The sequence below is a fragment of the Halichoerus grypus genome, chromosome 5, assembly GCF_964656455.1.
Source record: "Halichoerus grypus chromosome 5, mHalGry1.hap1.1, whole genome shotgun sequence".
NCBI lineage: Eukaryota > Metazoa > Chordata > Mammalia > Carnivora > Phocidae > Halichoerus > Halichoerus grypus.
The window spans coordinates 64,221,619-64,233,892 of record NC_135716.1 but is presented as its reverse complement, the minus strand read 5'-3'; the positions used below and the strand labels follow the sequence as shown (position 1 = coordinate 64,233,892).

The window sequence follows — 12,274 nt, the reverse complement described above, 5'->3', positions numbered from 1 at the left end:
TCATAATGTATTGGAAGATGAACCAGTCAAACTAGAGCAGGAAAGGTCAGGCAGGTGGGAGGTGTTGAGAAAAGGAAAAATGTAAGAAGAAAAGATGTTGTATAGAGTCAAATATTGTAGCAAACAAAAGAATGGAAAATGGGGAAAATGCCAACAGTTGATTGAGCACAGGACATTTTTACCCTGAAGATGTTTTGACTCCATCTTGATTAAAAACAAACACTTTTCTTCTAATTAATAGGCTTTATTTTTTAGAACAGCTTAGATTTACAGAAAAATTGAGTAAAGAGAAAATACAGGAAGTTCAGAGAATACCCAAACATCCTCCACTCCACACACAGTGTCCCTATTGTTAATATATTAGCATGGTACATGTGTTCCAGTTAATGAGCCAACATTGATACAAAGTCCATTGTTTATTCAGATTTCCTGCTTTTTACCTGATGTCCTTTTTTTGTTCCAGGATATCATCCACAATACCACATTACATTTGCTTGCCATGTCTCCTTAAGCTTCTCTTAGCTCTAACAGCTTCTCAGACTTTCCTTGTTTTTGAGGACCTTGATGGTTTTGAGAAGTACTAATGGGGTATATTGTAAGATGTCCCTCTATTAGAATTCGTCTGATGTTCTTCTCATGATTAGACTGGGGTTTTAAGTTGTAGCGAGGAAGACAACACCTATAATAGAATATAAAGCCCAGCAGTGTTACCAGTTGCTGTGTCAGATCATCTCAGAAAGCTTTAGGATGTATCATTTAATAGTTACACAACTTGTCAGGCTTCTTGAATCCCTTAAAAAGTTATTTGCAAAACCCTATGTCTGCTTTTTTTCTGGGGCAAGAGCCTCTAAATTTCTTCAGATCCTTGAAAGTGCATACAGCCTAGCCCATTGTAGAAGCTCAGCTCTACATGGTCCTTCTTCCTCTGAATGCTTCTGAATCTAAAACTTAAGAGAAACCTAAATATTAAAACAAAAATGCATTTCAATCACATAGAAACCATTTCCTTCTCTGCTTTTTTTATCAATATCCATGAAGTTGATAGCCTCAGTATTTTCTAAGGACACTCCTTAGGACTCAGGGCTGGCGTGTGCGTGCGTGCACTCAACACACCGCACACACTTGAGGATCTCAAGCAGTATAGATTTTGGGACTTAAATTTAGTAAAAATCTCAAACGTCAGCACATTAAGTGACAAAGAAATGGTACCTGGCTATTCGAGTGATTAACATTCCTTTTCTGTTATTATTTTATTAAAATATCTAAGGAGAAGTAGAATAAAAATAAATTCAGTATTTTTCAGTTTTCAAAACTAAAACATTATCTAGGTCCCTTTTAGACTTTTTGTACGTAATTTATGAATTTACTGACAAGCGAATTATTTTTATCAAAATATTGAAATTTCTAAAAAAAACCAAAATATTGAAATTTCTAATTGCACAATCTGTAACTACAACAGGTTCTTCTTGCAAAACGGAAACTGGATGGAAAATTTTATGCTGTCAAAGTGTTACAGAAAAAAATAGTTCTCAACAGAAAAGAGGTAAAATAAAATAGCATTGTTTCTCCTATATTCACTTTCTCAATTAACAGAATTGTTTTCTGGTATATAATGCAAGTTGATCCTTTACTTTTTTTTTTTTTTTTTTTTTTTACAGCAAAAACATATCATGGCTGAACGTAATGTGCTTTTGAAAAATGTGAAACATCCATTTTTGGTTGGATTACATTATTCTTTCCAAACAACTGAAAAGCTTTATTTTGTTCTGGATTTTGTTAATGGAGGGGAGGTGAGTTTTATGATTAGTTTTCTAATGTTGATAATGTTTAGAAAAAATAGAATAAAGTCACAGTTTTTCTTTGCTTAAGAGTTTTTGGAAGGATAGGCCAGCATTAACAGCTATTAGATTCAAGATGCTGGCTAATAAGCACAAAGCAAGATGTAGAGAATTGTAAACAAAGCTCTTAAGCAGCTTATGGTGTGTAGGTGGGAAGATTCATAAAAGAACCTTGGTATGAAGCTACAGACTTCACGGATAATATAGCAAGAATAATATACTGAAACGTTAGAATAAAACATGATTTGTATTTAGAGAATTATTGTCTCCACAGTTGCATATAAAGATTACTCTAGCCTGTCATTTTCTAAAACATGCAAACTATAATCAGACGAGATGATCCTCTAATAAAGAGTTTCTGTGGTGAAGTCAGTTTGGAAAACGTTTCATGTTCCATCCCATTGGCAATTAACAATATGTTTCTTGGTGATTCACAGTATGTTTCAGCATGTTAAAGACTTTGAGTTCTGCCAAAGCCAAGATTTCGTTGAAAATATTTTCTTAGCATGCAGTCCCTTTTTGTTTGAACCAAATCTGTTAATAATACTCCCCAAAACTCTAATCAGAGGGATAGTGAAATACATTTTGGAAAATGCTACTGTCATGATAATAATTATAGTAATAGCTAACATGCATCAAGTATACTTATGTGCCCAGCATTCTGGATCTTTATATGTATTATTTTCACAACAGTCGTGTTATATAAGATAAAGAAACTGAGGCGCAGAGAAGCTAGGTAACTTGCTCAAGGCATGTGGTTAATAAGTATTAGAGGCAGGAATTGAACTCAGGCAGTGTGATTCCAGGATTTAGGCAGTTCTCAATCCTCACACCTTTCTAATTTGTTTGATCTCTGATCTGTGAATGTCTCTAAAAATTATTCTCATAGATTGTGTCCTGTCTTTACAAAGGGATCTTTCATCCCCTAGTCCCAGATCAGAGAGAGAGGAAAAGTTATTTCAACCTTAATATAGTATACTTAACTGTAGAATAAAGGAAGATACTGTCTATTCTGCAAACCTGAAAGATGGTCGGACACACCTAGATCATTTGGGGGAAGATCATTAAAAGAATCATCATACAACCCCCTACATCTATATGACAAAAATGCCATATGCCTCCTCAGTGTAGAGGCAAAACTTTGAAGGCTGAAGATTTGAGGTTGTCATTTTATTTTGTGTGTACATGAGTGCTAACATATAATGAGAATTTATTGAGGGCCTGACACTGTGTAATTATTTTTCCTGCATTATTTCAATTAATCATTATAACTCTTTGAGATAAATACTCTTCTAAGGCTCAGAGAGGTTAGGTAACTTTCTCAATGTCACCGTGTTTTCTAGTAAGTGTCAGGTCCTGGATTTAACCTGGACCCGAGTACCAATCTGTGACTTTGAAATGTCCTGCAAGGCATTAACTGCAGATGAGATCCTGTTGCGAGCTTCCTGCTTTGTCTGTGGTTTCTTCATCTTGTTTTAGGACCTTGCTTCTGAGCCCTTTTTATACAGTGATCTCTCATAAACTGAGTAGCAAAGGTGGAAACATGTAGGCTTGTATTCTAAAAGATAGACTTGGCTAAGATAATGGGGAATAAAAAGAATGGAATAGAATGTTGGGGTTGGTGGAGGAGGAGCTGAACGGGGCAGTAGTAGAAGGGCAATAAAGATGAGAAAGTATAGAGAGAGGTAGCAGCATAATTTCATTATGGGTTTCCTGTTATTCTTACTAGTACTGTCCCCCTGACTTTCTTTTTTTTGTTAATTTAAATTCAGTTAGGCAACATATAGAACACTGTTAGTTGCAGATGTAGAGTTCAGTAATTCATCAGTTGCATAGTCCCTCTGATTTTCATATAACATTTTAACCTTGACCTGTGTACTTATTTGATATGATACTAGACATTTACACAAGCCCTCCTGAACCTCAGCTTCCTCATTCATTTTCTGCCTCAAACTACTTGGGTAGATTAAATAATACAAACATATAAAGTCCTCAGCATGGTGCCTTTGATTTAGTAAGCAGTGTTAGCTATCATTGATGAATGGTCACGTTTTCATTTGGGGTAGTTTTCATTAATATTATATTGGATAGATGTGATCAGATCAATAAATAGAATATTACAGTAGTATAAGCTAATAAAGGCAATAGTAGGGCTAAACAGGAGGGAGTATTCAGAAATGATTAAAAGATAAAAACAGAAGAATTTATTCAATAGTTAGATATAGAGGCTAAGGGTAAAGGAGCAGTCCAGATGAATCCCAGGCCAGCCTCCATGTCCCTACTCTGTCAGGATCTATTATAACTGATCTTCACCATAACCTTTCAGAAGAGGTTAAGAAAAATTGGGGGACAATTTTTGTAAGTCAGAGAAGTTAAATGAATTGCACACAAAAAGAGAAGAATCAGGATTTGAATCCAAGTCTGATCAGCTTTAAAACCTGACTCTTCTCACTGTACCTTGTTGTGTCCCATGGCTCAGAGGGCTGGGTAGAAAGTGATGTCATTAAAGGATAGAATATAGCCGTAGTAGCAGTAAATCTGTAAAAGAAGACAAGTGGCTCTGTTCTAGACAAGTTGAATTTGTTGGCTTGTGAAATATTCAAGAAAGAGCAGTAGGCAGCAAGTCTTTGCAGGAGAAGCTCCAAGCAGAGGTGTAGGTGGGGTATGTCCACATGAAAGACATCGACATAGAGGTGGTTAAAATCACTGGATGGATTAGGTTACCTGGACAGGGTATCCGGAGAAAGAATAACAGTGGAGAAACTGAGGACAGACACCTCGCTATCCCTGCAGTGTAAGGGGCCGGAAAGGAGCCGATACGGAACTCTCCAGGGAAGGAGAAGCCCTAAGGCGAGATCTTTGTTTTAGAAGCCCGGGAACTTAGAGTAAGGACCTAGGGCAAACTTCGCCCAGGCAGGTAACCTAATGAGTAAAGGACAGGTAGTAAGAAATAAAATACGATTTCAGGAGTATAGGAAACGAACTGGAGAGCCCAGCCGCTGCTCAGCCCTGGCCATTTGCTACCACACTGGAATTTAGGCTTAATGTTGCAGAGCTTCCTTTTTTTTTTTTTCCTCAGAAGAAACCAAACCTGAATTTTTACCAAAAAATTTCTCCATTTTTAAATGTTACCAGTTAATTTAGATTTTTTCTAAAAACAGTGTTTGGCTCAAACACATTTTATCTGTGGGTTATATTTGGTCTGCCAGCCACTTGTTTCCAATCTCTGAATAGTGGTGTTTTTTTGTTTTGTTTTTCCCAAGTGAAACCACAGTCAAAGGGCTAGTGAGAGACCTTACTGACTCCATGGCAATATCCAGATCATCGGTCTGGGTTGATAATCTTTTCCAGAGGGGTAAGGACACAGCCACACCAGGGATTGAGGAGTAAATGAGAGATGAGCAAGTTCAAGTTAGCAAGGATAGAGAAAGATGTGTGGTTAAAGAGAGAATGATTGCGAGGTGGGGGACACAAAGGAGAGTCACAGTTCTGTGCTTTGGTGCATTTTTACCTCATGTTCAGAGTAAAAAAAATCCTGTTTTTGTATTTATAGAATATATTTGTTTCACTTTGTGTGAATGATCTTAATACCCATTTCTTTTTCCATTTTACAGCTGTTTTTCCACTTACAGAGAGAACGGTCCTTTCCCGAACACAGAGCTAGGTTTTATGCTGCTGAAATTGCCAGTGCATTGGGTTATTTGCACTCCATCAAAATAGTGTACAGGTACATTTTAATGTATTTCTTGTAAAAACATCTTTTTTTATTACTTTGTTTCAGTTAATACTCAGTTTTGCTTTTCTTTCCTTTTAATTTAATAGAGACTTGAAACCAGAAAATATTCTTTTGGATTCAGTAGTAAGTATTATCTTTTAAAAATCAACCAATTCTCAATTTAATTGTTGTTATGCTTGGTGGAAAAAAGGCAGCCTCAAAGGTTCCACACTGCATCATTCCATTTATGTAACTTCTCCAAATGACAGAACTGTAGAGATGGAAAACAGATGAGTGGTTGCAAGGTGACAGGGACAGTGGGCATAGGAGAGTACAAAAATAAAGGGGTAGCGTGAGTTCCTTAGTTTCTTTGGGGTGGTGGATAGTTTTCTATCTTGATGGTAGCAGTAGTTACATAGATCTGCACGTCTCTATTGCATAGAACCACACATACATACACACACACAAATGCATATGTGTGAAAAAAAATAGTGAAAACAATAAAATGGACAGTCTGGTTAACAGTATTCTACCATTCCTGATTTTGATATTTTCTTACAGTTATATAAGATATCAGCATTAGGAAAAGCTGGGTGAGGGGTACACAAAACTCTGTGTACTATTTTTGCAATTTCCTGTGGGTCTATAATTATTTCAAAGTGAAATGGTTTTAAAAATTGTCAGCTTATGCCCATGCGTTGTTTTATCTTACTGCCCCTCTGTTTGTCAGGGACATGTTGTCTTAACAGATTTTGGGCTTTGTAAAGAAGGAATTGCTATATCTGACACGACGACAACATTTTGTGGGACACCAGAGGTAAGAAATATGTTTCTTTTGTTGTTTATATAATCATGTGTAAAATGCAAAAATGGGGGCGCCTGGGTGGCTCAGTCGTTAAGCGTCTGCCTTCGGCTCAGGTCATGATCCCAGGGTCCTGGGATCGAGCCCCACATCGGGGTCCCTGCTCTGCGGGAAGCCTGCTTCTCCCTCTCCCACTCCCCCTGCTTGTGTTCTCTCTCTCACTGTCTCATTCTAGCAAATAAATAAATAAAATCTTTAAAAATAAAATAAAATAAAATAAAATGCAAAAATGAATCACGAAGTGCAAATACAATATTCGAAATCAGAAAAGTAGAATAAAACTCATTTCAGAAAGCTTTTAGCCACTAGTATATATCTGATAATCATCCCTTCAGAACATTTAAAGTTTATTGATAGTATTTTTAATTGTGATTGTAGGCTACCACAGATAACCCAAAAAAGATATAAATTATGCTTATTTGTTTTTATTTTTGTTTTTTTAGATTTTATTTAGATTCAAGTTAGTTAACATGTAGTGTATTATTAGTTTCAGGGGTAGAATTTAGTGAGTCATCAGTTGCGTATAACACCCAATGCTCATTACTCAAGTACCCTCTTTATTTTTTTTTTAATTTTTAAAAGATTTTATTTATTTATTTGACAGAGAGAGAGAGAACACAAGTAGGCAGACTGGCAGACAGAGGGAGAGGGAGAAGCAGGTTCTCCACTGAGCAGGGAGCCCGATGCAGGGCTCGATCCCAGGACTCTGGGATCATGACCTGAGCCGAAGGCAGCCGTTAACCAACTGAGCCACCCAGGCGGCCCAAGTGCCCTCTTTAATGTTCCTCACCCAATTACCCCATCCCACCATATGCTTATTTGTTTTTAATGTTAAAAGTTTACCTTAGACTTTTTAAAGCATTTGATTAGATTTCTGATCCTTCAAAAATCACCAATCAACAACAAAGAATATACTAAAATTGTAATGTTTACACCACTCTAAATATACTAATAGCCTTTGAAGTACACACTTTAGAATGAGTAAATTGCATGGTATGTGAGTATCTAAATAAAAAGCTTTTTTTTTAATAAGCTAAATCAAATATGGCAAAATACTGACATTGCCTATAATTAGTGGCAGCTATATTGGTTTCTGTTTTCTCTTTTTATGTGTGATGAAAATATTTTATAATACAATTAACCATTTATTTAACAGAAGAAAGGAAAGCAATGGATGTGGAGGAAAGAAAACCATAAGTCAGGGCGCTTAGGTGGCTCAGTAGGTTAAGCATCTGCCTTCAGCTCAGGTCATGATCCCAGGGTCCTGGGGTCGAGTCCCACATCAGGCTCCCTGCTCAGCAGAGAGTCTGCTTCTCCCTCTGCCTGCCATTCCCCCTGCTTGTGCTCTCTCGCTCTCTCTCTGTCAAATAAATAAATAAAATCTTAAAAAAAAAAAAGAAAAAGAAAACCACAAGTCAGAATTAATCAGAACATCTCATCCTCTACTCATGTTAGCTAGCAGAAAATGTAACCTTCCATTTGAGACAATAATAATAATCTTTACAAGTTATGTTAAAGCCTTGTTATTCTCCCTACACACACACACACACACACACATTTCGTTTATTTTAAACTATCCTAATTTTAATATATTTATAGTGATCTTAGAAGCCAGGTAGTATCTCATCTTTTTTTTTTTTAAAGATTTTATTTATTTATTTGACATAGACAGAGACAGAGAGAGGGAACACAAGCACGGGGAGTGGGAGAGGGAGAAGCAGGCTTCCCCCAGAGCAGGGAGCCTGATGCAGGGCTCAATCCCAGGACCCTGGGATCATGACCTGAGCGAAGGCAGATGCTTAACGACTGAGCCACCCAGGCGCCCCGTATTTCATCTTTTTTGTAGAGTAATTGCAAATATCATGATGAAATGTGCGATAAAATGGCTCATATGAGACTTTTAATCAATGTCAGAAAAGTTAAAAATAATTAAAAGTAAAAATACTTTGAAATGTTTTTTTTTTTCCTTCCTTTTTCTAATCCACCCCTAGCTCTTAGATATATTTGTAACCATTCTAGTTTGGTTTGTGTATGAAGAAGCATTTTTTTTGTGAGTGTATATTGAGTTTTTTGAATATGGATACATTTTTATGTAAATTATATCTCCTTTAAATTGAATTTTTTTAAATTTTTATTTCTTATTTAAATTCAATTAACTAACCTATAATGTATTATTAATTTCAGAGGTAGAGTTCAGTGATTCATCAGTCTTACATAATACCCGGTGCTCATTACATCATGTGCCCTCCATAATGTTCATCACCCGGTTACCCCATCCCCCCACCCCCTTCCCTCCAGCAACTCTCAGTTTGTTTCCTATGATTAAGAGTCTCTTATGGTTTATCTCCCTCTCTGATTTCTTCTTGTTTTATTTTTTCCTCTCTTCCCCTCTGATCTTCTGTTTTGTTTCTTAAATTCCACATATGTGTGAGATCATATGATAACTGTCTTTCTCTGAGTGACTTATTTCGCTTACCATGATACCCTCTAGTTCTATCCACATCGTTGCAAATGGCAAGATTTCATTTTTTTGATGACTGAGTAGTATTCCATTGAATATATATACATCACATCTTTATCCATTCATCTGTCAATGGACATCTGGGCTCTTTCCATAGTTTGGCTATTGTGGACAGTGTTGCTATAAACATTGGGGTGCAGGTGCCCCTTCGGATCACTACCTTTGTATCTTTGGAGTAAATACCCAGTAGTGCAATTGCTGGGTCGTAGGGTAGCTCTATTTTCAACGTTTTGAGGAACCTCCATACTGTTTTCTGGAGTGACTGCACCACCTTACGTTCCCGTCAGCAGTGTATGAGGGTTCCCCTTTCTCCACATCCTCACCAAAATCTGTCATTTCCTGAGTGGTTAATTTTAGCCATTCTGACTGGTGTGAGGTGGTATCTCATTGTGGTTTTGATTTGGATTTCCCTAATGCTGAGTGATGTGGAACATTTCTTTCATGTGTCTGTTGGCCATTTGGATGTCTTCTTTGGAGAAATGTCTGTTCATGTCTTCTTCCCATTTCTTGATTGGATTATTTGTTCTTTGGGCATTGAATTTGATAAGTGCTTTATAGATTTTGGATACTAGCCCTTTATCTGATATGTCATTTGCAAATATCTTCTCCCATTCTGTTGGTTGTCTTTTGGTTTTGTCGACCATTTACTTTGCTGTGCAAAAGCTTTTTATCTTGATGAAGTCCCAAAAGTTCATTTTTACTTTTGTTTCCCTTGCCTGTGGAGATGTGTCTAGCAAGACGTTGCTACAGCCGAGGTCACAGAAGTTGCTGCCTGTGTTCTCCTCTGGGATCTTGATGGATTCCTGTCTCACATTTAGGTCTTTCATCCATTTTGAGTCTATTTTTGTGTGTGGTGTAAGGAAATGGTCCAGTTTCATTCTTCTGCATGTGGCTGTCCAATTTTCCCAACACCATTTGTTGAAGAGACTGTCTTTTTTCCATTGGACATCCTTTCCTGCTTTGTCAAAGATTAGCTGACCATAGAGTTGAGGATCCATTTCTGGGCTCTCTATTCTGTTCCATTGATCTATGTGTCTGTTTCTGTGCCAGTACCATACTGTCTTGATGATGACAGCTTTGTAATAGAGCTTGAAGTCCTGAATTGTGATGCCACCAGCTTTGCTTTTCTTTTTCAACATTCCTCTGGCTATTCGGGGTCTTTTCTGGTTCCATACATATTTTAGGATTATTTGTTCCATTTCTTTGAAAAAAGTTGATGGTATTTTGATAGGGATTGGATTAAATGTGTAGATTGCTCTAGGTAGCATAGACATTTTCACAATATTTGTTCTTCCAGTCCATGAGCATGGAAGGTTTGTCCATTTCTTTGTGTCTTCCTCAATTTCTTTCATGAGTATTCTGTAGTTTTCTGAGTACAGATCCTTTGCCTCTTTGGTTAGGTTTATTCCCAAGTATTTTATGGTTTTGAGTGCAATTGTAAATGGGATCGACTCCTTAATTTCTCTTTCTTCTGTTTCATTGTTAGTATATAGACGAGCAACTGATTTCTGTGCATTGATTTTATATCCTGCCACTTTACTGAATTCCTGTATGAGTTCTAGCAGTTTTGGGGTGGCGTCTTTTGGGTTTGCCACATAAAGTATCATATCATCTGCAAAGAGTGAGAGTTTGACTTCTTCTCTGCTGATTCAGATGCCTTTTATTTCTTTTTGTTGTCTGATTGCTGTGGCTAGGACTTCTAGTACTCTGTTGAATAGCAGTGGTGATAGTGGACATCCCTGCCGTGTTCCTGACCTTAGTGGGAAAGCTCTCAGTTTTTCCCCATTGAGAATGATATTCGCTGTGGGTTTTTCATAGATGGCTTTTATGATATTGAGGTATGTTCCCTCTATCCCTACACTGTGAAGAGTTTTAATCAAGAAAGGATGCTGTACTTTTGTCAAACGTTTTTTCTGCATCTATTGAGAGGATCATATGGTTCTTGTCCTTTCTTTTATTAATGTGTAGTGTATCACATTGATTTGCAGAGGTTGAACCATGCTTGCAGCCCAGGAATAAATCCCACTTCGTCGTGGTGAATAATCCTTTTAATGTACTGTTGGATCCTATTGGCTAGGCTTTTGGTGAGAATTTTTGCATCCATGTTCATCAGGGATATTGGTCTGTAATTCTCCTTTTTGGTGGGGTCTTTGTCTGATTTGGGGATCAAGGTAATGGTGGCCTCATAAAATGAGTTTGGAAGTTTTCCTTCCATTTCTATTTTTTGAAACAGTTTCAGAAGAATAGGTATTAATTCTTCTTTGAATGTTTGATAGAATTCCCCTGGGAAGCCATCTGGCCCTGGACTCTTGTTTGTTGGGAGATTTTTGATTACTTCTTCAGTTTCCTTGCTGGTTATGGGTCTGTTCAAGTTTTCTATTTCTTCCTGGTTCAGTTTTGGTAGCTTATACATCTCTAGGAATTCATCCATTTCTTCCAGATTGCTTAATTTGTTGGCATATAGTTGCTCATAGTATGTTCTTATACTTGTTTGTATTTCTTTGGTGGTGGTTGTGATCTCTCCCCTTTCATTCATGATTTTATTTATTTGGGTCCTTTCTTTTTTCTTTTTGATAAGTCTGGCCAGGGGTTTATCAATCTTATTAATTCTTTCAGAGAACCAGCTCATAGTTATATTAATCTGTTATACTGTTCTTTTGGTTTCTATTTCATTGATTTCTGCTCTAATCTTTATTAATTTTCTTCTCCTGCTGGGTTCAGGCTTTAATTGCTGTTCTTTCTCCAGCTCCTTTAGGTGTAGGGTTAGGTTGTGTATTGGAGACCTTTCTTGTTTCTTGAGAAAGGCTTGTATTGCCATATACTTCCCTCTTAGGACTGCCGTTGCTGCATCCCGAAGATTTTGAACAGTTGTGTTTTCATTTTCATTTGTTTCCATGAATTTTTTAAATTCTTCTTTAATTTCTTGGTTGACCCATTTATTCTTTAGTAGGATGGTCTTTATTTGAGTATTTGAGTTCTTTCCAAATTTCATCTTGTGATTGAGTTCCAGTTTCAAAGCATTATGGTCTGAAAATATGCAAGGAATGATCCCAGTCTTTTGGTACCAGTTGAGACCTGATTTTCGACCCAGTATGTGATTATTCTGGAGAATGTTCCATGTGCACTCAAGAAGAATGTGTATTCTGTTACTTTAGGTTGGTATGCTCTGAATATATCTGTAAAGTCCATCTGGTCCAGTGTGTCATTCAGAGCCCTTGTTTCCTTGTTGATCTTTTGTTTAGATGATCTGTCCATTGCAGTGAGTGTGGTGTTAAAGTCCCCTACTGTTATCGATGTGTTTCTTTAATTTTGTTATTAATTGGTTTATATAATTGGTT

General features: G+C 36.9%; 1 protein-coding gene across 6 annotated transcripts in view; it reads left to right on the top strand.

Moving 5' to 3' along the window:
• SGK3 (serum/glucocorticoid regulated kinase family member 3) overlaps nt 1-12,274 on the top strand; it is a 139,366-nt gene that overhangs the window by 111,058 nt on the left and 16,034 nt on the right. For all 6 annotated transcript variants that reach the window (XM_078072323.1, XM_078072324.1, XM_078072327.1 and 3 more), the window contains 5 exons: nt 1,460-1,543; nt 1,659-1,790; nt 5,453-5,565; nt 5,661-5,697; nt 6,284-6,370. In XM_078072323.1, the coding sequence (XP_077928449.1) occupies nt 1,460-1,543; nt 1,659-1,790; nt 5,453-5,565; nt 5,661-5,697; nt 6,284-6,370 (453 nt within the window). The remainder of the gene's footprint in view (nt 1-1,459; nt 1,544-1,658; nt 1,791-5,452; nt 5,566-5,660; nt 5,698-6,283; nt 6,371-12,274) is intronic.